We start from the raw sequence: 27369 nt of genomic DNA on the forward strand, positions 1-27369 counted from the left end.
CTATCGCCATCTGTGGTTGAAATATAAAATTGCATGTTTCTTGCAGAGAGTTCTTTGAAGTTGGAAAGGAAAATTCATGGTTACACAAACTAAATGGAATTAAACTACATCTTTAAAACTTTCCTCAGCGACCGAGGCAGAGAAAGATGGCGTACCAGTGTTTAAGTTTCCCCGCTGGAGGCTGAAGGGAAAGGCCATCACAGAGGTGGTGGATCAGTATAAGGCAGTTGGTGCTGAACTGAATGTTCTACCTTTCTGCTCTCAGTTCATCCCTATGGAAGTGATAGATCACCCAAAACACGGCTCTATTATTTATCATCCCTCCTTGCTACCCAGACACAGAGGTGCCTCTGCCATTAACTGGTCAGTATATGTGTTCTCTTTATGTTTTTAAGAGAGTGTGTGCGTATATGTGTGGTAACTCTAATTAGAAGCATGATAGTAAGATCTAATGAGAGGCAGATGGTTATCATAAGTAGGCCATTGGTGTGTGTTTACTGTCTGCTGTCAGCATCAACACTACTATTACAGTTGTAATTGTCTCTTTTTTTATATATACACATTCTTGTTTTTTGCACAATTTATTTCACAAAATTTATCCAGTGCATTGCATCATCATCAATCAATTTTTTCTGGAATATATTACCAGGAAAGGGAGAGTAAGATTTTTAAAAGCATGTATCTCCCGAAAGTAAACTAAAGGCAATAAAATGTTCATATTTTTAATATATGGTCTCATTAAATTTAGCTTTAGAAGACTTATGTTGTGCATTAGTCATATGTTATACTTTTATGGTATTTACATTGAGGAAAATAAGTATTTTCCTGCTATTTCCTGCTATAACACCCTGCTATTTTGCAAGTTCTCCCACTTAGAAATCACAGAGGGGTCTGAAATTGTCATCGTAGGTGCATGTCCACTGTGAGAGACATAATCTAAGAAATAAAAAAATCCAGAAATCACAATATATGGTTTTTTAACTATTTTTTTGTATGATACATCTGCAAATAAGTATTTTAACACCTGTCTATCAGCTAGAATTATGACCCTCAAAGACCTGTTAGTCTGCCTTTTTTGCAAAACGGATATAAATCCGATCTTTAAAGGGGGGGGTTGACTGTTTTTTTTCTTTGCATGATTGTATTTATGGTATTTATTTTCATAAACTTCACCTTTATTTTCAGCCGCGCTCTCCTCTGTCCCCTGAACGACCGGTTCACTTCCTGATTCTATGAAAACACTCCCTCAGAAACACGTGATGGGCTGAGATTGGTTAGTTTGGCCCGGTGTGTTGTGATTGGCTAAACTGTCGCTCACGTTTTCCGGAAGGTTTAACGCCCATTACCTTTACGGGCGAAATGTGCATGTCATGAGCTCCGGTCCAGATGTAAATATGTGTTGAACTGCAGTATCAGTTTCAGGCAGAATCAGACCGAGAAAGCCGCGATGAAGTCAAGCAGAACCTCACCACATACTACAGCTCTTACTAAACGTTTCTGAATGATAATTTGCTACATTTTTTCTAACTTTATACACGTTTGTTTTACACAATAGCATCTGACTGGCAACAATAGCAACTGCTACTAATGTCATACTCAAACAGTGTTGGCATGTTTACGTTCTTGATCAAATCGAAAATAACGTCATAAAGCATATATACATGAAAAATACGTTTAAAACATTAGTACTTATAGAAAATTCAGGTCCATAATGTTTGTACGCGTTTGTCGTAGACACAAAATAGCATAGGCTAACTAGTAGTGGCTATAAGCCAGCGCTGGCATTTGAAAAAAATAAAACACAAGGCTACGTCTGGAATTATACATGCAAATACATTTAAAATGATGAAGTCTTAGCCTACTTACAGGTTGTGGCCCAACAACTGCTGCCTCTTGTTTAAAGTCGGATCTGCTTCATGTTTTAGTAGCTAACAGTTTGTTGAATCCGGCATTGAACTCGTGGAGATTCTGGAAGCTGCCTTCCGTAAAATGCGCAGCACAGAGAGCTAGATTACGATCGTCATTTTCAGGAACATAATCAAACATAAATTGTATCCATTGTTGAGGAAGTATAGCGTCCATGGGAAGCCCGAAACACAGAAGACCTGACAGTTGGTGAACAACACACTCGACGAGTCGACGTGCCTCAGAAATATGTGCATGCCATTTTCTGCATATTCCGGAGGGAGGGGTTGATGCAAATGTGTGGGTTAGTGACGTACCATAACCCAGCTGTAGTCCCAATCGAGTCATTTTTGTAGGCAATATACTTCCTGATTTTTAAAAGACGATATCTCTGCTTACACTGAACTTTTATCGCTGCAACTTTGCAGATACTGTTCATGCACCAACAGCAACATTACACACTATTTAAAATGAAAAAAGTGAAATCGCAGTCAACCCCCCCTTTAATTCCCACGCTATATGCAGATTTAATAAAGTGCATGTCACTGAATGCAACAGATATGAGCTGAATTTTAGTAATCATCGGCTAATTTCAAAATCAACAAAGACAGCAATAAGAAAGAGCGGCAACAGCCCTCGTAATAAGATCATTTCATTTCTTTACTTTTAATGAAGATGGTAATGTTAAGCGTCTGCGACTTACTTTCACTTTGATTGCAGCGTTGGCTTGATTATAGGCGCTCAGCTGCTCATCTGAGGTGATGCGTGTCGCAGTAGCGTCGTCATATCTAAATATGAAAAAATAACATGACATATAGCCTATAACACGCTCTCACATGTTTATTTTTTTTATCATTTTTGGGAGTAGTAAAATTTACATATGTGGTTTCAACAACCAGATGCATTTACACTTGTCTAGTTTCGTCTGGAATGCGGCCCAGACCACCTCCCAATGTGGTTTGAGCGATCGGATTCAAATCCGTCTCAAATGCGTTTCGGGGGGCATTTACAACTGGTCTTTTCGCGATCGGATAGCTATCCGATCACAGAAAACTCATGAAGTGGCCAGGTGTAAACGGCCCCCAAATGTCCACCTCCACTACATTTATTATCCTAAATTAGATGCACCTGTTTGAGGTCATTAGCTGCATAAAGACACCCCATACAATCAGTAAGAATCCAACTACTAACATGGCCAAGACCAAAGAGCTGTCCAAAAACACTAGAGACAAAATTGTACACCTCCACAAGGCTGGAAAGGGCTATGGGGAAATTGCCAATCAACTGGGTCCACTGTTGGAGCAATTATTAGAAAGTGGAAGAAGCTAAACATGGCGGCAGTGGCTCAGTGGTTCATGTGGGTTGTCTACAAACCGAAAGGTTGGTGGTTTAATCCCCGGTTCCACCTGACCAAGTGTCGAGGTGTCCATGAGCAAGACACCTAACCCCAGCTGCTCCCGACGAGCTGGATGGCGCCTTGTATGGCTGACACCGCCGTCGGTGTATGAATGAGTGTGTGAATGGGTGAATGTGAGGCAATATGTAAAGCGCTTTGGTGGCCATTAGGTCTATGAAAATGCTATATAAATGCAGTCCATTTACCATTTACCATGACTGTCAATCTCCCTCGGACTGGGGCCTCACCTCGTGGGGTCTCAATGATCCTAAGGAAGGTGAGAAATCAGCCCAGAACTACACGGGAGGAGCTGGTCAATGACCTGAAAAGAGCTGGGACCACCGTTTCCAAGGTTACTGTTGGTAATAAACTAAGACCTCATGATTTGAAACCATGCATGGTTTTCCCTGGTCCATTCCCCTGCTTAAACCATCACATGTCAAGGCCCGTCTTAAGTTTGCCAATAAGCATTTGGATTATACAGAGGAGTCATGGGAGAAGCCCAGAAACCTGAACGATCTAGAGAAGATCTGTGTGGAGGAGGGGGCCAAAATCCCTCCTGCAGTGTGTGCAAACCTGGTGAAAGGAACAAAGGCTACTGTACCAAAAATTATTATTATTGATTTTCTCAGGTGTTCAAATACTTATTTCCAGCTATATCGTACAAATAAATAGTTAAAAAATCCTACGTTGTGATTTCTGGATTTTTTTTTAGATTATGTCTCTCACTGTGGACATGCACCTACGATGACAATTTCAGATCCCTCCATGATTTCTAAGTGGGAGAACTTGCAAAATAGCAGGGTGTTCAAATACTTATTTCCCTCACTGTATGTGTTTAAAAATGATCATATTTGATGTCCTTTTGAAGCTTGGCAATTATGTTTCACTGGAAGAAACGGCAAGAGGATGTAATATAAATTATGTAAAATTATGTTCCTTTACCTAATTTCCTCTTTGTTATTTTGTATTTCTTTTAGGACTCTGATTCATGGTGATAAGAAGGGTGGATTTACTGTGTTCTGGGCAGATGATGGACTGGACACAGGACCAATTCTTTTGCAAAGAGAATGCTACGTTGAGCCGAACGACAATGTAAACAGCATCTACAAACGCTTCCTGTTCCCAGAGGGAGTCAAAGGCATGGTGGGGATTATTTAAGAAACATCTACAGCCTCATTATATTGCAAAAGACAGTTAACTATCCTTTAAGTTAAAACAGCAAATCAGGCATTGTTTTAATCTAGGACAAACGGTAGGATTTGAAGTCCAGAAAGTACTTTAATATAGTTGTTGTATAGGAGGGCACTTTTGGATTCTTGTGTGTGTTTTTGTCTTACTTTAGGTGGAGGCAGTCAGGTTAATTGCAGCAGGTAAAGCTCCGAGAATCAAGCAACCAGAGGAAGGAGCCACATATGAGTGTATTCAGAAGAAAGAAAATTCAAAGGTGGAGTTTCTCCAGAACTGCACAACAGTCAACATATAGATGTATAGCTTGTTTGAGTCTAATTGTTGTATACAACATTTCAACAACCGTCTATGGTTGGTTGCATAGATTGACTGGAACCAGCCAGCAGAAGCCATTCATAACTGGATCAGAGGGAATGACAGAGTGCCTGGAGCCTGGGCAGAGATTGACAGCAAAGTGAGTGTTTTAACTAACTGTTAAACACACACACAACAGCTCAGCACACATGTAGATACTCTTAGTCAAATGCTACTGTGTTGTTTTCGGTCTTCTGGTAGAATGTGTCATTCTATGGATCAACACTGTTGGAAAATGACCATTCCTCCAGCAATGGTCAACCTCTGGAAATCCCTGGAGCCAGTCGACCCGGTATGGTTACCAAAAGTGGTCTTGTTCTTTTCGGGAATGATGGCAAGACGGTAAGGACTTTATGCTATTAAATAAGCTAAACTTGATACATATTTGCCTCAAACTGTTTGTAAAACTGTCATTGTGAAAGGATTGGCAAAAATGTATAGCCTGGTAATACCAAACTCTGCTATTTCACTTTGCTTCATAGACAGAGTCTGGAATGGCATAATTGAAAAGTGTTGAAAAGCTTGAAAAGTTCTTTCTCGCGGGGTGCGCTTGTCTGAAGTATAAAATCATTGGTTACCCGTAAGCCAATCACATAACGCAATCACCTCTCTCTCCAACTTAAACATCATCTCCATTCAAAATGTTTAACAAACACACTTCTTGTTCAGGCTTCAGTTTGCAAATGCCGGGAATATTCTCCACAACAGAGCAAATTGCATCCCGTATCTCCATATCCGCGGTCGTTTACAATTTCCCTAACTTAAAATACAATCTTAAACTCGCCGCTTAGCGTCTATGTCACGGCTCTCAGCCTGCCCTCTGTTCGTTGATTGGCTGGGGTGATGAAAACCATGACCACCATGTGTTTTAAGAAATTAAAGTACTTTATTTTTATTAACGATATTTAACTTACAGCTTATCGAAATGCTCTGTTTGTCGTCTCCAAAGATAGTAGGAATTGACCCCTCATTCAGACAAAGTCGATCGGCAAACCCTTCTGTACACTGGCAGAGGTTTTTGAAGTTGGAATCCTTGAAGTGCTTCGCGTACACAAAAAAATGACTTTACCCACAGATGTGGGTACATTTCCTTGATAAATAAAACTCAACCAGGCACTTCAAAGAGGTTCTTATGCTGGGAGACACTCTAATGAAGCGTGCGGGTCACTAAATCCAACAACCGAACATTTTGACTCGTAACTTCTGCATCCTTGTAGAGGTAGCAGAACTTGCAGAAGACACACAGCTTTTCCAAGGTTGGATTTGGCCAGGCAATAACTGTATACAGGAGATTCCTCTCAAAACATCAAGATAATGTGTTCTTTCTCTCAAGGAGCAGGAATTTTTTTTTTTTTTTTGGGTGAACTGTACCTTTAAGTGCAAGCTGCAATAATCACGGTCCAAGCACACATGATTAAAATAAACAAATTCAAAAGAATATCCTGTTGATGCTGTGGATACAATTGCTTCTCTGTTAGATGTCAACTTTGTTTTTAAGATATAGCCCCTAGCATTGAAGAATTTTCAATGTAAACATGCTAGACAGTGTTTCAGCATGCCACCGTTAAAAATTGTCACCACAACTGAAAAATTAATTAGATCACATCTTAGAAATCATGTACCAAATCAAAATGCCTTTTGATACGTTTTTGTCATGTGGGTCTCATGAAGATCTGTACCAAATTCTGTGTGAACTGGAAAAACGGCCTAGGAATACTTTGGAAAAAGTAATTTTTGGGGGAAAATAAAAAAAATATAAAAATTAAATATATTTTATAGATGAGAATGAAATCTGAGCTATACTTTTTATTTTTTTAGTCTTATCTTTTTTAGACTTTTTAGTCTTATCTCAATGGTTGAGCAGAATCACGTTAATGGGCATATATGAAATGTACTTGGGCCCTAAAACCTTAAAGGGATGTTTCACCCAAAAATGTCATGATTTATGCACCTTTATGTTGTTCCAAACCTTTCTTTCTTCTGTGGAGCACAAAGATATTTTGAAGAATGTTCAAAGTTTTTGACAATACAATGAAAGTGAGATCCAAAACAACATTGGACCCCATTGACTCTCATTGTATGAACAAAAACAGTGAGACATTTTCAAAATAGCTTATTTTGTGTTTTACAGAATTACAAGAAGGTGAGTATATCATGATCGAATTTAATTTGACATTTTTGTAAAGTACAATGCAATGCTGTTGTTTTATTAAAGGGGGGGTTGACTGCTTTTTTTCTTTGCATGCTTGTATTTATGGGGTGCAATATAACATGTATTCGTTGTTTTTCTTTTTTTTTAAAAGTCTTATTTTTCATAAACTTCACCTTTATTGTAAGCCGCGCTCTCCTCTATCCTCTGAACGAGCGGTTCACTTCCTGATTCTATGAAAACACTCCCTCAGAAACACGTGATGGGCTCAGATTGGTTAGTTTGGCCCGGTGTGTTGTGATTGGCTAAACTGTCGCTCACGTTGTCCGGAAGGTTAACGCCCATTACCTTTATGGGCGGAACATGTATGTCATGAGCTCCGGTCCAGATGTAAATATGTGTCGAACTGCAGTATCAGTTTGAGGCAGAATCAGATTGAGAAACCCACGATGGATAGAGTCAAGCAGAACCTCACCACACACGGCTCTTACTAAACATTTCTTAATGATAATTTGCTACATTTTTTAACTTTATACACGTTTGTTTTACACAATAGCGTCTGACTGGCAAGCAACAATAGCAACTGATTGGCTACTAATGTCATACTCAAACAGCGTTGGCATGTTTATGTTCTTGATCAAATCGAAAATAACGTCATAAAGCATATATACAAGAAAAATATGTTTAAAACATTAGTACTTATAGAAAATTCAGGTCCATAATGTTTGTACGCGTTTGTCGTAGACACAAAATAGCATAGGCTAACTAGTAGTGGCTATTGAGAATGAGGAGTCACGTGCCGATTTGGGCGGGGTCTGAGCCGGTCGGCCATGATGGTAGGAGACGCTATCGGTTACCAGGGGCAACGCCTTTAGAACCCATAGACGCGACTAAACATTTCAAAGCTCTTTAATTTTCACGCATTTATTATTTTGGCAGGACAGAGACGGATCTAAGAATACGAGAAAAAAAGGAAGAAAGTAAAGCAATGCAAAAAGATAAGGCGAAAGAAAAGGGACCTTACAGGAACAAACTCACACAAAGTGCAAAACAGCTGTATTTGGAGAAGCAGCATCAATATATTTGTTCTTTTGCACTAATAGCAGTATTATTATTTTATTATTATTACATATGTTGTCCATGAAACTTATGTTGTCCAAATATATATGTAGCCTATATATTTCAGTTCTCAATAAATATTGTTAGCCATAAGTTGTTTCAAACATTTATTTCAATGAAATAAAAAAGTAATGAACAGGCACTCAAACAACACTTTTGCATATGTTCGTTAAGGCAGTGGCACAGCAAACAGTGAAAATCGTATACTAAAGGGCAAGGCTTAAAGCAATCCATAAAGCAAACCAAGCAATCCGGCGTCTCCTCGTCAGGTCAGAGACTCTCCCTGATGCTGTGTCCATTTTGGTAACCTAAAAAACTGTATTCCATTGTTCATGTTTTCCATATACATGTGAGGTACTGGAGTAGTTTTTTTAACGCAGCAGTGACTTCCAGGCATGGTAAAACAGTCGGAATTGCGAGAACCTCCTCTACTACCAAGCTAAAAACACACGTAAACAATACTCTTTTGGCGTGGGAATCCAACCAACATGGCGGAAAGGGGAGGGGCTCTGTACAATGAGGTTAACTCCTCATTCTCAATAGTATAAAGCCAGCGAAAAAAATAAAACACAAGGCTACGTCTGGAATTATACATGCAAATACATTTAAAATGATGCAGTCTTAGCCTACTTACAGATTGTGGCCCAACAACTGCTGCCTCTTGTTTTAAAGTTGGAACTGCTTCATGTTTTAGTAGCTAACAGTTTCTTGTTCAATCCGGCATTGAACTCGTGGAGATTCTGGAAGCTGTCTTCCGTAAAATGCGCAGCACAGAGAGCTAGATTACGATCGTCATTTTCAGGAACATAATCAAACATAAATTGTATCCATTGTTGAGGAAGTATAGCGTCCATGGGAAGCCCGAAACAGAAGACCTGACAGCTGCGTGAACAACACACTCGAGGAGTCGACATGCCTCAGAAATATGCGCATGCCATTTTCTGCATATTCTGAGGGAGGGGTTGATGCAAATGTTTAGGTTAGTGACGTACCATAATCTAGGTGTAGTCCCAATCGAGTCATTTTTGTAGGCAACATACTTCCTGATTTTTAAAAGACGATATCTCTGCTTACACTGAACTTTCAGCGCTGCAACTTTGCAGATACTGTTCATGCACCAACAGCAACATTACACATTATTTATAATGAAAAAAGTGAAATCGCAGTCAACCCCCCCTTTAAAAGTTAGGGGAACATGTCCCTAATTTACACCTTTGATAGTGAACCAATGCAATGTGGACTATTGTGTGTATACTGTATGTTAAACACCTTTATTTGATGTTTCTCCAGAGGTTGTAGATGCGTGTGTATGTGCATTTATACATAAAGTGTGTTTGTACTTATGTATGCATTTAGTTGCTTGTGAAGAACCTGCAGTTTGAGGATGGGAAGATGATTGCTGCGTCCCAGTATTTTAAAGCTGGTGTCAGTTCCACTGTGGAGCTTTCTGAGGATGAAAAACAATTTGCTGAGCAGATGAGGGTAAAAATAATTTCATTCATATTCACCATAATCTTTGTTTGTGTGTGTCTGTATGTTACAAACCTTGTACCCATATTAAATATTTTTCTTTTTGTTTTTACATTCTGAAAGATAACGCATTGAAGACAGAAGACTCATGTAGTATTTATTGCATTTTTGTCCAGGAGGTGTGGAAGAGTATTTTGACTAATGTAGAGAAGATTGAAGACACTACTGACTTCTTTAAGTCTGGTGCTGCTTCGATGGATGTAGTCAGGTAATTATGTGAGCATGATTTTCTAATTCTTATTATATATAATGCATGTAAATATACACTATTTTCATTACTTTTACCTTTATATAATTCAAAGATTTTTTTTTCTTACTTTCATACTGTAGGCTGGTGGAAGAGGTAAAGTTAAGGGCGAAACAATTGCAGTTGCAGAATGAGGACGTTTACATGGCAGCAAGCTTTCAAGAGTTCATTCAAATGTGTGTGAGGAAGCTGCGAGGAGAGGATGAGGAAGACGAGTTCAACGTAGACTATGTTAGTATTGCTCCTTTTAAATGGATAGTAGCTTATTATTATGTTCATTTTTGCACTGGCTTGAAAACAACATTTCATATGTGTTTCAGGTAGAACACTGTTAAAGTCCCTGTGAAATCAAAATTGAACCTATTTACTTTGTTAGCGCATATTACTAGTCTTGTGGTGAACAATTAATCCGTGCAAGTAAAAATATATTTAAAAAATGTTTTACCTTGGTAATCTTTAATCAAAATCTGAAAAGTTACTTCCGGTCTGGAACGGTTTCTTTTTCTGATGACGTAGGTTTCACAACTTGGGTGGGGAAACGCGTAACCACTCCCCTCAAACCGTTAGTTTGCTATGAGCGAGAGATGGAGAGGAGGAGCGCTAGAGTAAAACCCTGCCCTCTGTTCAATATTCCGTTTCACTTGGAAATACGTCACAGCACTGGAGAAAAATCGTTTGCAACTTCCGGTTCACGGGGACTTTAACTGTCATCTGCTTCATATTAAAAAATACATATAGATTTCATATACAAAAAATAAAATGACACTGTTTCAGCATTTTACAGATTATTACTGGTACAACATGTCCATCAGTGAGTGCCGTAATACAATATACAGTATATATATTACCCAAATATAGTATATTAATAATATTTGCATTATCTAATCAACCAATAACATGGCAGTTGCTTCAATGCATTTAGGGGTGTAGTCCTGGTCAAGACAGTCTCCTGAACTCCAAACTGAATGTCAGAATGGGAAAGAAAGGTGATTTAAGCAATTTTGAGCATGGCATGGTTGTTGGTGCCAGACGAGTCATGGTGCGTTCTATTATTCATCCGTCTCGGAGATCCGAATCGGACGACAGACGTTGCCTAGCAACACGCCCCCTTTCCTCGGATTTCTCCTCTCGGACGTCGGACAACCGTGAGGACACCGAGAGAGAATTCCGTTTCGGAATTCAAGATGGCTGCGCCCTGTGACTTGTAAGAATGAATTGTTTTCATTGTTTTTGAACCGCTTTGGTATTTTAAATGACGGTTATAATCACTCGTATTACTGCGTCCCCTGTAGGTATGGGAATCGGTTGTTGTGAGTGCAATTACTGACGTTGCTAGCGTTGCTAACAGAAGATTAACATTAAAAACATTAATAAAGTGAACATTTTCAAGTTCAAATGGCTGCGTTTTAATAAGGTGTATTCATAATATTTTTTCGTTTTAATGTAAGTGCCTGCAACTCGGCCAGCGCTACCATTATAACAGCTTTCCGGGTGGCGTCCATTTTTTTCTCCGACTCGGACGCGTTAAACAAATAGAACGCTTGAAGTGTGGACGTGACGTCAAATCCGAGGTCCGAGTCGGTTCGTTGGCTATAATAGAACGCACCATCAGTATTTCACAATCTGCAATTTTTGGGATTTTCACGCACAACCATTTCTAGGGTTTACAAAGAATAGTGTGAAAAGGGAAAAACATCCAGTATGCGGCAGTCCTGTGGGCGAAAATGACTTGTTGATGCTAGAGGTCAGAGGAGAACGGGCCAACTTATTCAAGCTGATAGAAAAGCAACTTTTACTGAAATAACCACTCGTTACAACTGAGGAATGCAGCAAAGCATTTGTGAAGCCACAACACCCACAACCTTGAGGCAGATGGGCTATAACAGCAGAAGACCCCACCGGGTACCACTCATCTCCACTACGAATAGGTAAAAGAGGCTATAATTTGCAAGAGCTCATCAAAATTGGACAGTTGAAGACTGGAAAAATGTTGCCTGGTCTGATGAGTCTCGATTTCTGTTGAGACTCGGATGATTCAGATGGTAGAGTCAGAATTTGGCGTAAACAGAATGAGAACATGGATCCATCATGTCTTGTTACCACTGTGCAGGCTGCTGGTGGTGGTGTAATGGTGTGGGGGATGTATTCCTGGCACACTTTAGGCCCCTCAGTGCCAATTGGGCATTGTTTAAATGCCACGGCCTACTTGAGCATTGTTTCTGACCATGTCCATCCCTTAATGGCCATCTTGTACCCATCCTCTGATGGCTACTTCCAGCAGGATAATGCACCATGTCACAAAGCTCGAATCATTTCAAATTGGTTTCTTGAATATGCCAATGACACTAAAATGAAATGGCCCCCACAGTCACCAGATCTCAACCCAATAGAGCATCTTTGGGATGTGTTGGAATGGGAGCTTCGTGCCCTGGATGTCCATCCCACATATCTCCATCAACTGCAAGATGTTATCCTATCAAAATGGGCCAACATTTCTAAAGAATGCTTTCAGCACCTTGTTGAATCAATGCCACGTAGAATTAAGTTAGTTCTGAAGGCTAAAGATGGTTAAACACGGTATTTGTAGATACCAATCAACAAAGGTACTACAAAACATGGCACAAGAAACAGGACAGAACAGGCCAAAATGCAAACTAAAAGTCCATATAACAAAAGCACCAGAAACACAAAACAGGGGATGTTATGCATGTTTACCTCTGGTACCTCACCATTCCTTATAACATAACTCAATATTTGGGAACTGAGGACACAAATTGTTGAATATTTGAAAGTGGATTTTTTTTCGATTATTTCTGTAAGAAATAAGCTACTTGGAAGTCTGGAGTTTCCATTGCCATATTTTATGTTTCATAATGCGTCAAAGGTTTTTAATTAGAAATACAGTAGGTCTGGATTTCAAACACAATGGTAGACATACCATTGAAAATGCTTATGAAAAACCAAGGTGACTAGTTAAAATGTCTTGTATACTGTTTTTTTGTTAAATGTGTATTTCTAATTTTGTTCTGACTATGTAAGTATATACATGTCTGTTGTAGGTAGAAAAGAAGCTGAACAATATGACAATCCGAATCCCTCACCAGCTGTTCATAAATGGCGAGTTTGTAGATGCTGAAGGGGGAAAGACCTATAAGACCATTAACCCCACCGATGGACAGGTACACAATGGACACAAACTTTTTCACTCTCAATCTATCTGCATTATCTTTTCCACATGCTCAATTTCAGCTTGTGTTTGCGTGTAGGCAATCTGTGATGTGTCCTTAGCTCAGATCTCTGATGTGGAAAAGGCAGTGGCTGCAGCTAAAGAAGCATTCGAGGAGGGAGAGTGGGGCAAGATGAACCCCAGAGACAGAGGCAAACTACTCTACAAGTACGTGATTGATTGCATTTTATATTTTATCACTGCAGGTTAAACATTGGTTTCGTTACCCAAAACGTTACAGAATTTAATGACTATTGTATCAAGTAATTCAACAAAGATGACAACAGAAAGTAAATAAACACCTATAAGTGATGGATGATGATTATTTGTCTTTGCAAGGGATGCACATGTTGTCTGAAAATAACTGTGTGTAGTGTATGTGGGCATTTTCCAGACTGGCTGATCTGATGGAGCAGCATCAAGAAGAGCTGGCCACAATTGAGTCCATAGACTCAGGAGCAGTCTATACTCTTGCCCTCAAAACACACATTGGCATGTCTATCCAGACATTCAGATACTTTGCTGGCTGGTGTGACAAGATTCAGGTTTGCTTGTGTCTGTTTATATTATTTATTAGAATATTAATTTATCAGCCATCACTTGTGATGTATGCCACAGTGACATATTTAGCATATTCTGTTATAAGTAGCCTATATATTTGGTGTTTTTTCAAGCTTTAGTTACCTTGTTTAAAGATTTTGTGCAAAGTATAATAAGAGGAGCCTTAAATCTTTAAAGACATATTCCAGGTTCAGTATTGATTACCACAAAAATGGTCCATAGTTTTCTTTTAAAAAAGGAAAATATGGTTTACAGTGAGGTGCTTACAATGAAAGTGAATGGAGCCACTTTTAAAATACTCACAGTTTCAAAGATAAAGTAACAAAATGTAAAAGATATGCATGTTAACTTAATTTAGTGTTGACTTTTTTTAAAACTTATTAACCTTTTTTTCTCAGGCACGTTTATAAAAGTTAATTAATGTCCCAATTAAACTAAGGCCTAATCCTGACTTAATCTATTTAACAATTCCTGTCATCATTTACTCACTTACAAGTTGTTCCAAAACTGTATGAATTTCTTTCTTCTGCTGAACACAAAAGATATTTTGAAGAATGTCGGTAGCCAAACAGTTGATGGACCCCATTGACTTCCTTAGGATTTTTTTTCGTACTATGGAATTTAATCAGAGGTGTCAAGTAACGAAGTACAAATACTTCCGTTACCTTACTTAAGTAGAAATTTTGGGTATCTATACTCTATACTTTAGTAATTATTTTTCAGCCTACTTTTTACTTCTACTTCTTACATTTTCACGCAATTATCTGTACTTTCTACTCCTTACATTTTAAAAATAGCCTCGTTACTCCCATTTAATTTCTGCATTTTTGTCATTCCGTCTTGTCATCATTAAAAAAAATATGACCAATAACACACACGGAGAACAGATCTGAGTCCCGCCCCCTGAACATACATCGCTAAACTGATTGGCTTTGTGTTTTCTTTCTAACTTGTGAGAGGCTGTAGTTATATTTGGTTGTGCGACGGAGTGCGGTAAGTGACGGAGAAATCAACAGTTTTCTGCTCAAGAATACGGGTCAAATCGCGTTAAATATTGATTTGGAGACAGCTGTTTTTACAATACTGTTGTCACGGATCCATCTGCGTCAGCACCAGACACCTTCACTCCGCCCACTCGTTCCAGCTCCCCAGCCTTCTAATCACCGTCACCTGCCCGCATCAATCACCGTCCCAATCATCCTCCCTTTATAAACTCACTCCTCACAGTCACTCACCGTCTGGTCTCGTCGATACAACGGCTACAGACTCCTGCTACTCTTACTGCTACGTTAAGGATTACTTACCCGCTTGCATCAGCCCCGTCTGCCTCTCATCTGCTCCTGGTTCCCGGTCTCCACCTGTTCATCCGTCTGCTGCTTCCACTCTCCGTCTCTCCGTCCTGCTCAAGATAAGATATACTTCATCAGACTGTTTCCCGCTGCATCCCAGAACTTTCTCCATTACATACTCACCTGTTGTTTAACCCTACCACCTGTTCAATAAACCTGGTTACTCTCATCCATCTGCGTCCTTCTAGTCTGTGACAGAAGACCAGACCAACAACATGCTGCAACCTACCCCGAGCACCAGCGCTACACCGACCCCACCCTCTCCTACCATTCCCCGGACTAGCGCTCCAGCACTCTCCACGGCCACCGTCACCACTTCTTCCCCATCTGCCTCTGTCAGTCCCATGGCCCAACCAGCGCCCTTCTCTGGCGAGGAGGAGGAGTGCAGCGGCTTCCTCCTGCAGTGCGAGCTCTACATGGAGATGAATCCATCCGCCTTCCCCACCGAACGATCTAAGGTCGCCTTCTTCATCTCACTCCTGCGAGGTCGAGCGCTCAATTGGGCTCATGCCCTGTGGAAAGATCGAGGTCCAGTTACTCGGACGTTTGCTGCTTTCTCCGGTCATTTCATCGAAGTATTCTCGCAGTCTGCACATTCCATCTCGGTGCAAGACCAGCTGTACCGGTTGCGGCAAGGGAGATCGTCAGTCGCCTCCTATGCCCTGCAGTTCCGCACCCTCGCCGCCACTCTCGGTTGGAACGAGAGCGCGCTCATCACCGCATACCGTCATGGCCTGAATTCAGACATCCGCCTCCAGCTCGCGATTTATGATGACACCGTTGGAATAGAGAGCATCATCCAGCGATCCATTCGCATCGATCAGCGACGCACTGCATGCCAGCTCGACAGCCCTGCACTCCCACCTCCTCGTCCAGCGTCCCGTCATCACAGTCCTCCAGCACCAGAGCCGATGGACATTGGAACCTCGCGACTGCCAGTGTCCGAGAGAAATCGGCGCATCACTAGCGGTCTGTGCCTGTACTGTGGAGCCTCCGGCCACCTGCTCGCCTCCTGCCCCGTTCGTCCACCCCGACCCGCTGTGAGTACAGTCCACCTACCACTACCCATTTCCTCCTTGAAATGTACTGCGGCCACTATCACTTATCTGAACCGTTCCATTTCAGTTCAGGCGCTGATCGACTCCGGATCAGCGGCCAATTTCATCGCTCTGTCCACCTTAAACCGGCTGCAAACCAGGCAACGATCCATCCCTCACAAATTGCAAGTACAGACCATCCTCGGTCAACCTCTGGGGCGTGGCCGGGTAGGACATCGTAGTCCCGACCTGGGGCTGGAGATCGGCTGGCTCCATAAGGAAGAGATATCTTTCCTGGTGCTGGAGGGCTCCACGGCCGAGATCATCCTGGGACGCCCCTGGTTGGAGACCCACTCCCCGCATGTCCAATGGTCCACCGGCGAGATTCTACGGTGGGGTAAGGACTGCTTCCATCACTGCCTGCCATCTGTGACGAGGACCTCCGTTCATACCACCACTCCGTCCGTTCCCCTCTCCACCACCTCCGTGGAGAGCCCACCTGTGGGACATCCTCCCGAGATCCCCTCTCCCTACCGGGCGTTCCAGGATGTCTTCGATAAACACCAAGCGACCACCCTACCTCCACATCGGCCATGGGACTGCGCGATCGATCTGCTGCCCGGGGCGGTCCTACCGCGAGGTAAGATCTACCCTCTGTCCATCCCGGAACAGAAGGCCATGGAGGAGTATATCCAGGAGGCTCTCGACCACGGATTCATCCGACCATCAGTGTCCCCTGCCGCTTCGAGCTTCTTCTTCGTGGGGAAAAAGGATGGAGGCTTGCGCCCCTGCATCGACTACCGTACCCTCAATCAAGCTACTGTTAAATTCCGCTATCCTCTTCCTCTGGTCCCAGCCGCCCTGGAACAACTCCGAGGGGCATCCATCTACACCAAGCTAGATCTTCGTAGTGCCTACAACCTCATCCGAGTCCGGGAAGGAGATGAGTGGAAGACCGCCTTCATCACCCCCGCAGGGCACTACGAATATCTCGTGATGCCCTTCGGATTGTCCAACTCACCCGCCATCTTCCAAGGTTTCATGAATGAGATATTCCGCGATTTCCTCAATCAGTTTGTCATCATTTACATCGACGATATCCTCATCTACTCCCCCGACCTGACCTCCCATATCCATCACGTTCAAACAGTACTCACCCGGCTCCGAGATTATCACCTCTATCTCAAACTGGAGAAATGCGAATTCCACCAAAGCACCATCCAATTCCTCGGTTACATCATCACTCCCCACGGAATCACCATGGACCAGAGGAAGGTGGAAGCGGTACTCCACTGGCCACAACCCACCACCCGTAAGGAGCTTCAACGCTTCCTGGGGTTTGCCAATTTCTACCGCCGGTTCATCCAGAACTTCAGTCCCATCAGCTCTCCCCTCACCGACCTTCTCAAGAGTGGGGCCAAGTCTCTATCCTGGAACGACCCAGCCACCCGCGCCTTTCAAGACCTTAAATCCGCCTTCAGCTCCGCTCCTACCCTGGCCCTTCCGGACCCTGCCCTACCGTTCCTCGTCGAAGTGGATGCCTCGATCTCGGGGGTGGGAGCGGTCCTCTCTCAGCGGCAGGGGAACCCACCTCAACTCCACCCATGCGCCTTCTACTCCAAGAAACTGTCCCCGGCGGAGCAGAATTATGACATCGGCAACCGGGAGTTACTGGCCATCAAACTCGCGCTGGAGGAATGGAGGCACTGGCTGGAGGGAGCCCAACACCCTTTCACAGTGATCACGGACCACCGTAACCTCGAGTACCTCCGAGAGGCCAAGAGACTCAATCCCCGTCAAGCCCGTTGGGCCCTGTTCTTCACACGCTTCAATTTCTCAGTCACCTACCGCCCCGGAGATAAGAATGTGAAAGCAGACGCTCTCTCTCGCCAGTTCCAACCCGAGGTCCCTCCTTTTGAGTCCGAAACCATTCTCCCTCCAGCCGTGGTGGTCAGCCCCATTCAGTGGAGCCTGGATGACCACATCGCCGAAGCCACACAGCTTGAACCTGCTCCGCCGGGAGGTCCTGAGGGACGGGTCTATGTCCCAACCCGTTTACGCCTGTCCCTCATGGACTCAGTTCACACCTCTCCGGGCTCTGGACACCCAGGCAGCCAGTCCACTCTCTCGCTCGTCCAACAGCGCTACTGGTGGCCGGGTATGGCCCAGGATGTCTCCCGGTTCGTCAAAGGATGCTCAGTCTGTGCCATGGCCAAAGTTCCCCGTCATCTCCCAGAAGGCAAACTGGTCCCTCTTCCCATACCCACTCGACCCTGGTCCCACCTCGGAGTGGATTTCGTCACCGACCTGCCCGTGTCTGACAATCACACCTGCATCCTAGTAGTAGTAGACCGCTTCTCTAAAGCGTGCAAGCTAATTCCCCTTCCAGGCCTGCCAACAGCCCTTGAAACAGCGGAGGCGCTGTTCCAGCACATCTTCCGGAACTTCGGTATCCCAGAGGACGTTGTCTCCGATCGAGGACCCCAGTTCATCTCCCGTGTCTGGAGGGCCTTCTTCAACCTTCTGGGAGTGACCGTCAGCCTCACTTCGGGTTATCATCCCCAGTCAAACGGCCAGACTGAGCGGAAGATCCAGGAGATAGGGAGATACCTGCGGTCATACTGCCACGATCATCAGGACTGTTGGAGTCGTTACCTGCCCTGGGCCAAGTATGCACAGAACTCCCTCCGACAAACCACCACCGGACTCACCCCATTCCAGTGCATACTCGGCTACCAACCCCCACTCTTCCCCTGGTCAGGAGAACCATCAGACGTCCCAGCAGTCCACCATTGGTTCCAGACGAGCGAGAGAGTCTGGGACTCAGCTCATACTCACCTCCAGCGGGCTGTCAGGAGACACCAGAACCAGGCCAACCTTCGCCGCGCCGACACCCCTCACTACCTTCCCGGACAACTGGTCTGGCTCTCCACCCGGGACATCCGTCTCCGACAGCCCTGTCGGAAGCTGAGTCCCAGATACATCGGACCTTTCGCGATACAGAGGCAGATCAACCCCGTTACCTACCGGCTGGCCCTTCCCGCTCACTACCGCATCGCACCCACCTTCCATGTCTCCCTGCTGAAGCCCTACACTAACCCTCTCTCTCCTTCTTCCCCAGGGTCTGGTGCTGCGGAGGTGCCCCCTCCTCCCGCAGATCCCGAAGACGATAACATCTATCGAGTCCATGAGCTCCTCGACTCCCGACGACGGGGCGGCCGCTTGGAATATCTCGTGGACTGGGAGGGATTCGGTGCTGAGGAGAGATGCTGGGTCAACCGGGAGGACATTCTGGACCCCTCATTACTCCAGGACTTTCACACCACCCACCCAGATCGTCCAGCGCCCCGGAGCCGTGGTCGTCCCCGTCGTCGGTCCCGTCCGCCAGCTGGAGCTGGCCGTGGGGGGGGGGGGTACTGTCACGGATCCATCTGCGTCAGCACCAGACACCTTCACTCCGCCCACTCGTTCCAGCTCCCCAGCCTTCTAATCACCGTCACCTGCCCGCATCAATCACCGTCCCAATCATCCTCCCTTTATAAACTCACTCCTCACAGTCACTCACCGTCTGGTCTCGTCGATACAACGGCTACAGACTCCTGCTACTCTTACTGCTACGTTAAGGATTACTTACCCGCTTGCATCAGCCCCGTCTGCCTCTCATCTGCTCCTGGTTCCCGGTCTCCACCTGTTCATCCGTCTGCTGCTTCCACTCTCCGTCTCTCCGTCCTGCTCAAGATAAGATATACTTCATCAGACTGTTTCCCGCTGCATCCCAGAACTTTCTCCATTACATACTCACCTGTTGTTTAACCCTACCACCTGTTCAATAAACCTGGTTACTCTCATCCATCTGCGTCCTTCTAGTCTGTGACAACTGTATGACAATCGCAGGATATGTATGTGGCAAAGATAATCGTTAGTGTGTGTGTGTGTGTGTGTGTGTGTGTGTAAGAGAGAGAGTGAAGAGGAGAGGAGAAGAGTGTGTAAAAAACTTTAAGTAGTTTTTGAAAACAGTACTTTTATACTTTTACTTGAGTAAAAAGCTTGAGCTGATACTTCAACTTCTACAGAAGTATTTTTAAACCCTAGTATCTATACTTTTACTTAAGTAATGAATGTGAATACTTTTGACACCTCTGAACCCAGACAGCAAACTGACATTGAATCAACGTGGAAACAACGTCTCTCATGACATTGAAACAACGTTGATTTTGCTCATCGAATTAACGTTGAACCAACGTCAGACGCGGCATTCTTCAAAGCTAAATGAAAATCGAAAATTGGTTTGCTTTCATAACGTTGAAACAACGCGTTGATTTCAAGTTGATTTTCCGTTAGTTTTGAAAGAATGACGCGTCTGACGTTGGTTCAACGTTAATTCGATGAGAAAAACAATGTCAGATCAACGTTGTTTCGATGTCATGTTTCCACGTTGATTCAATGTCAGTTTGCTATCTGGGAATTTAATAGGGCCCATCGACTGTTAGGTTACCCATATTTAGGGGCCAAGCAACAATTGTATCTGTTGGCATTCTTAATTCTTCTTTTTCTTTCGCTCTGGAAGTCTATGGCAGCCCATATAACAGCTTGTGGGCTGCGAAGGTTTTGAAATTTGGCACACAGATAGAGGACAGAGGATAGAGGTCTTAACTGTCACCATAGCAAATATGAAGTCTCAAACTGAATCCTTATAGCACCACTAACTGTCCAAATTTGCATTCACGTTTGTTTCCGGTTGAAAAGAAACAAGAATTTCTCCTAAGCCGTTGCTCAGATTTTCCCCAAAATTTTACCGGATCATCTTCAGACCATGGCGACAAAGAGTTATGGAATTCATATCTATTCAGCAAACCGTTCTCGAATAAGGCGCGAATTAATTCAACGAAGTGGCCGCCAAATTGGACGTGAGGCTTTTTCTCCGCAACGCTTTAACGTAAACTTGGTGTGTGTTGTGACAACCATGACCTGAGGCTATTTGCACAGTTTCGGTGCAGTGCCATCTAGTGGTCAGGACATATGAAAAATGGCTCTTTTTGCTTATAACTTCTGAACGCTTTGACCAAATTTGGTCTCTTGAGATTTGGTGTAGCATGCCGAGTCGAATGATACCCAATTTTCCCATATTGTCCATTTTTTATTTTGTTGTAAAATGCTGTATTTTACGAACACATTGGCATATCGTTATGAAACTCGGTATGTGTTTTCGGCACAATGCCCTGACAAAGTTTTGGGGCAGTGCCAACTTGTGGTCAAAAGTATAATGAAATTACCAAAATGCTAATAACTTTTGATTAAATTAGCCTATTATAATGAAACTTCTTACAGTTTTTTTCAATCGCTAACAAGCGCTTACCCATACTTCAGATACTTTTTCTAAACTCTTAACACAGACTCACACCTACAAAACACAATTGGCCAAATGGATAATTTTCTTCTCAAAAACACATTTTGTTAAATATACACTAACTCTTCATTTCAAAATAGAACACATATTTCTCTGCACACACTAACTTTACCAAAACACTGAAAATATGACTTAAATTGAAATTATTCTGTCAAAGAATAACACTAGTTTTCACTTCACAAGGTACATGCAGTCAATCAAAGTACACCAGGTTTCAATATACTGGCTATTGTTGACATTACAAAAACTACATAGACTTTGAGGTTTCAGTTTTACAGGTATTTGCATGAAAAACATGCAATCCACCTTTTTAACACATTTCTTGGTTGGGAACTGTCCACACGTACAGTAATGTTCACATTCAAAAGCATTCCAGTAAAAACCAAATTTTCAGTTTTTTCACCTCTCACTGCATCTCTCACTGCATCTCTCACTTCTCTTGCACCTCTCACTGCATCTCTCATTGGGCCTGCTCTTCTCCCTGGGCCCCTTGCTCTTACTCTTTCTCGTCCAGACGTTACAGTGTTTGTCTTTTTCTGTTTCCAAAAACATTACTCTTCACTGTAAAGTCCTCCTTTTACTGTATAAGTGTCAATGTAATAGAAAAAAATAACCCCTGACACTGAATCTAAGCCAGACTGAAAACAGCTGAGGTTGGCCCAATTTAGCCAACTTAAATAAGCCGTAGGTCAATTATTCAATTGTTTTGTTTATTATCAGCTAAGATATATTGTTTTTGAACTGATATCATTGCAGAAGCAGACGTTTTTATACTGTATCTAAGGTTTGTAATATTGTTTTTGCTATTTTGGAATGGTGTGTGTGAACATTTATAAATATTACAAAAACAATCCATAATTTTGTTGGGAGGTATAGGTATTGTCTGTTAAGAAAATCTAAGCATTGTGGAAATAAGTTCACTGACTGGATATTGTGTGAAAACGACATGCAATGTGTGAATGGTATGGCCACAAAAGATTGATGCTGTGCTAATTGTGTTAAGAGTTTTGAAAGTGTGACAACTGTTTGGACAAATGCTTGTTAGAAGCTTGCTTGCGACTGAAAAAAACTGTAATAGATTATTTGGGTCATGCCAAGAACATAGATACCAATTTTGCAATATTTGACCGAACTTCTTGTCCATCTTTTTGAGTTTCTTTCAAAACCTACTTTTTCAAACTCCTCCTTGGCCGTTTGTCTTATTTTAACCAAATCGAAACTGAATCCTCTCCAGAACGTGCCGACAAAAAGTTATTTCGTGTAGGGGTGCGATACCATTTTCGTATACCGAAACAACAAAGTTGAGGCATGATGCCAAAATGATTCTTGAGGCTGTTGAGCTCGCCGTTGAGCTCGCCGACAGGTCAGGGTGTTATCGCGTGCAAATCGCGGGGGATTAGCGGACGATGAACGCTTGCCAATCTGTTATTATGAAAGAGCCAACAACGCATCAAAGACGCTCGCAGACGCCTTGCAGACGCGTCGCTGAGCCCAGAAAAATATCTAGCATGCTAGATATCCAGAGCTGTCACGCGACTCAACCTCAGTGATGTCATTAGCTCCAGCCAATCAGAGCAAGGCATGGGTTGAGGTCACCAGGTAAATCTTACTTTTTCTTTTTTTGCATTTTTTTCTCAGAGCAATTCATCGCACAAACAGTTTGAAACACTAGTTCTCTTTCATCATCTCGTGTTCGAGATCCACCTATGGGAAGGGCATCCGTACCTGACCTCTGCAGAAGCATCCAATTGCACCAAGTCTGGCTAGACAGACAGAAGCGCTCGGCCAATGCCCAATGAGGCCACACCCCTCACCCACGGGCATATAACATCTGGGCGCGCTGCTATTCCTCAGTTGTCATTCGCTTCTCGCGATCTCTGCAATTCTCAGCTCGGTTAGTTTTTACTCTGCTCACCTCGTGTCTACAGGAGGACATATCGGCCTGATCAGCCTCCACCGGACGTGGCAGATTAAATTCAACTGCTGTTGTGCATTCGGAGCTTTTTCTCACCGTTCTACAACACGGCTGCTCGCCACGGATTTCTCCCTCGCTATGTCTCTGTCTAAGCCTACGGCATCATCTGGGGATAGCTTTTCACAGGCCTGCCCGGCCGCGCGTGGAGCCCTTATCGCAGCTAAAGACCTCCACCAGCTTTGCGTTGTCTGTTTGGGTCCTAAGCACGCTCGGGAAGCCCTTGAGAACCCAGATAACTGCAGTTTCTGCCTCTTGCTGCCGAGGAAACTGCTTAAACGTCGATTCAAGGTAGCAGTGACACAGTGCTCCGAGCTCAGCCCCACGGGCTCAGACTCGGACGGGGGACACGGTGATGACGACGCGCCACCGAGGGCCTCTCGGGACGCTTCGTCGCTCGTCTGGGCTGACCAGCCCAATCCCGCCTTCCCCGAGGAGGACATCTTCGGGGATAACCTCGCTCTCGCCCACGAACCGGCCGGTTCTGGCGAAGAGGAGGATGCGGCCATTCTTGGGGTTTCAGAGGACGAGGAGGCCTTCCCGCCCTCTGTCGTTCCCCAGATTACCGCTCACGCGGCTCTTCCTCAAGCCATCCTCCTGGAGGTGTGTGAACGAGCGGCCGCTCGTCTCAACATCGAATGGCCAGCACCTCAGAGCGCCACCGACCAGGAGAGGGATATTTATGATGGGAAAGTGTTGGGACCCCCTCCCGGCCCGAGGAAACAACTCTTCCCCATCCTCCCGGCGTGCGCTAAGCACATGAGGAACTATTGGAGCGATCCGCTCGACTTCAGACACGGTCTCACGGGACTCGAAGTTAAGGACATGGCAGCTCACGGTATGGGCGACCCCCCCGCCGTCGAGCCTTCTATCGCCAGGCACCTTAACCCCGCTCAGGGTGGGCTGCTCGCCCCCCCTAAGCCAGTCCTGCCCAACAAAATGGACCGTTTCGCTGCGTCCGTTCACCAGGCAGCGTATAAATCCTCGTCTGTGGCTGTCAGGGCCCTTAACGTTTCTTCGCTCCTCTCCGCCTACCAGGCGGAGATCCTCGAAGAATTAGGGCAACAGCTAGAAAAAGGTAATCCTTCCGAAATCCTTTGGAAGGAGATCCTCACGGTGAACGACCTCGTCCTCCGTAACGCCCGTCAGGCTGTCCAAGCGTGCGGGCGCTCCATGGCGCTCTCCGTGGTGGGAGAGCGCGCGCTCTGGCTGAACCTGTCGGGACTCCCGGACAGCGAGAAGCGGCGCATCGCGGGCGCGCCGGTGGAGCCCGGCCGGGCTCTCTTCGGCCCCGCCGTCGCACTGATGCAACAACGGTGCGACGACAAGAAAAAGGAGGATGAGGCTTTCAAACTTTGCCTTCCGAGGAAGTCAGGTCCACGCCAGAATCCCCCTGTGCGTTCGCCTAACCCGCCGGTCACGGGACGTCAGTTTCCCCAGGGCAAGGAAAAGTCCCGAAACAAACCGCCTTCACGACATCATAACCCAGCGCCCTCTAACAAACACTGGGTTAAGCCCGCTCCCGCCGCGGCTGGGAGACCTGCTAATTCCAACCCCACCGACCACTCGAAACGCAAGCGGCATGCCTGACGTTCAGTCGATGGGGACTTCCAGTCCACGTTCACGGGCCGCGAGCCCCTTGGACTCCTCTCTCCTTCTAGGACCCCCGTCCAAAAGACCCCGGGAGTCCCGCGGATGGGTCAGCTTGCCGCCTGTCGAGACTGCCCAGCCCGTGTGTTCAAGGAATGTGTGTTTTCCCCCCACGTTCAGGGGGCCTCTGGTGAGAGGAAGGTTAAGTTCAGTGTCAAAACCACACTGCCCTCACTCTGTTCCCCTCACTCTTTCAATAAAGGCTTCGGCCCCAGTGTTTGCCCAGCACAAAACACACAAAACACAAATAAAAACGAATCTAACAAATTCGTTTTGGAGGGAAAACCTCTCTCCGCAGAGAGAACCTTTCTCACTGCAGAGAGAGGAATCCCCTCCGAACCCCCGCATGTCGCCTCTAGTGTGCCCACGAGATGGCGCCATTGCATCACAAATAAATCTGTTGGTCTCAAGACACAGCTCCGCTCTGTCCCGAGCGGGGACTCTCGCGAGTCACGAAGCGGCTTGGCGAACCGTTTCGGCTCCCGAGTGGGTTATGCGTACAATAATGCAGGGTTACAGATTGCAATTCGCAGTAAAACCCCCTCATTTCAACGGCATTCTCTTTTCTCACACGGAAGAGAAAGCCTCTCACATTCTGGAAGAAGAAATTTCATCTCTCTTAAACAAGGGAGCGATTCAGGTGGTACCCCCCAATCTGATGAACCAGGGTTTTTATTCCCGGTATTTTCTGGTTCCAAAGAAAGGCGGCTCTCTCCGCCCTATCTTGGACCTTCGAGTGTTGAACAAACATTTGAGGAAATACAATTTCAGAATGCTGACACAGGGCGCACTCGCCCGTGCCATAAAACAGAACGACTGGTTCACATCAGTCGATCTGAAAGATGCTTTCTTTCACATAAGCATTTATCCTCCGCACAGGAAGTTTCTTCGTTTTGCCTACCAGGGCATATGTTACGAATTCACAGTTCTTCCGTTTGGACTCAGTTTGAGTCCCCGGTCTTTCTGTCTGTGCGCGGAGGCGGGCTTAACGCCTCTGAGAATAACAGGTCTGAGAATCCTGACTTACATAGACGATTGGCTCATCATAGCCGAATCGAAGGAGAAGGTGTTGCAGGACACCGGCCGTGTGCTCGCGCACATCACATCGCTCGGGTTCCAAGTGAACGTGGGCAAGAGCAATCTCACGCCCAGTCAGAATGTCATTTTCCTGGGTTTGGAGTTGAACTCGGTTGCCATGCGAGCGCGTCTCTCTCTGGAGCGCGTTCGCTCTCTAATGAGCTGTCTGTCACAGTTCAGAGAAGGGGCGAAAGTGCAATATCGCACATGTCTCAGGATGCAGGGTCTCATGGCTTCATCCACCCAAGTTGTGCCATTAGGACTCCTGAGGATGAGGGCGTTCATGAAATGGGTTTTGTCGCTACATTTCAGCCCGATTCACGACCTTTGCCGCTCGGTTACAGTGACGCGCGCGTGCTCTGCGCCATTGGAAGAACGCAGACTTTTACGCACGGGGAACCCCTCTCGGGGCGGTTACGATGCGGAAAGTGGTGACGACAGATGCATCCTTAACAGGCTGGGGTGCCACCCAGGAGGGCAGAACGGTGAACGGTCTGTGGCCAAACAGACTACGTTCAGCACATATAAATTATTTAGAGCTTTTGACCATTTGGAAAGCTCTGAATCATTTTCTGCCTCGCCTGCAGGGACATCACGTGCTGGTACGGTGCGACAATACCACGGCTGTGGCATATATCAACCGTCAGGGCGGCTTGCGCTCGTCGAAACTTCACCTTCTAGCTCACAAGCTCTTGGTGTGGAGCAGACGGGTTTTCTTGTCGCTACGCGCGACTCACGTCCCAGGCATTCTGAACATCGGCGCAGATCTGCTGTCGAGGGGAAACCCAATCTACGGGGATTGGCGTCTTCATCCGCAGATAGTGGAAATGCTATGGATGAGATTCGGACGGGCGAGCGTAGATCTATTCGCCTCGCGCGAAAACTGCCATTGTCCTATGTTCTTCTCTCTAAGGGACATGGACGCGCCCCTCGGGGTAGACGCACTGGCCCACCCATGGCCGAGAGTGCTCCTGTATGCTTTTCCTCCCCTGTGCCTGATAATTCCCACATTGGCCAGGGTGAGAGGGCAGGGCCTGTCTCTCATTCTGATAGCACCCAGATGGCCCAAAGCACCGTGGCTGGCGGAGATAATCCCTCTGTTATACGCCGAGCCATTGTGCCTTCCCGTTCGCACGGATCTATTATCCCAAGCCAACGGGGAGATTTACCACCCCCACCCGGACAGGGTGGCTCTCTGG

General features: G+C 45.0%; 2 protein-coding genes across 4 annotated transcripts in view; one reads left to right on the forward strand and one right to left on the reverse strand.

Annotated features, from left to right (window-relative positions):
• Window positions 1-8936, reverse strand: part of cfap100 (cilia and flagella associated protein 100) — a 43748-nt gene extending 34812 nt beyond the window's left edge. The window contains exons 1-2 of one of the 3 annotated variants that reach the window (XM_089133971.1): window positions 8749-8936; window positions 2609-2693 (exon numbers count right to left, since the gene is read on the reverse strand). The gene's annotated coding sequence lies outside the window, so the exon portion shown is untranslated. The remainder of the gene's footprint in view (window positions 1-2608; window positions 2694-8748) is intronic. The other 2 variants (XM_089133969.1, XM_089133970.1) reach the window with 2 other exon arrangements.
• The window catches only part of aldh1l1 (aldehyde dehydrogenase 1 family, member L1), a 59550-nt gene that overhangs the window by 19882 nt on the left and 12299 nt on the right, over window positions 1-27369 (forward strand). Inside the window, exons 3-13 of the mRNA XM_039655637.2 lie at window positions 129-363; window positions 4282-4447; window positions 4647-4748; window positions 4857-4946; window positions 5048-5188; window positions 9471-9596; window positions 9761-9852; window positions 9975-10122; window positions 12951-13070; window positions 13158-13285; window positions 13512-13662. Of these exons, the coding sequence (XP_039511571.1) occupies window positions 129-363; window positions 4282-4447; window positions 4647-4748; window positions 4857-4946; window positions 5048-5188; window positions 9471-9596; window positions 9761-9852; window positions 9975-10122; window positions 12951-13070; window positions 13158-13285; window positions 13512-13662 (1499 nt within the window). The remainder of the gene's footprint in view (window positions 1-128; window positions 364-4281; window positions 4448-4646; window positions 4749-4856; window positions 4947-5047; window positions 5189-9470; window positions 9597-9760; window positions 9853-9974; window positions 10123-12950; window positions 13071-13157; window positions 13286-13511; window positions 13663-27369) is intronic.

This window comes from Pimephales promelas, chromosome 8 (assembly GCF_988280905.1).
Source record: "Pimephales promelas chromosome 8, fPimPro1.hap1.1, whole genome shotgun sequence".
Classification (NCBI taxonomy): Eukaryota; Metazoa; Chordata; class Actinopteri; order Cypriniformes; family Leuciscidae; genus Pimephales; species Pimephales promelas.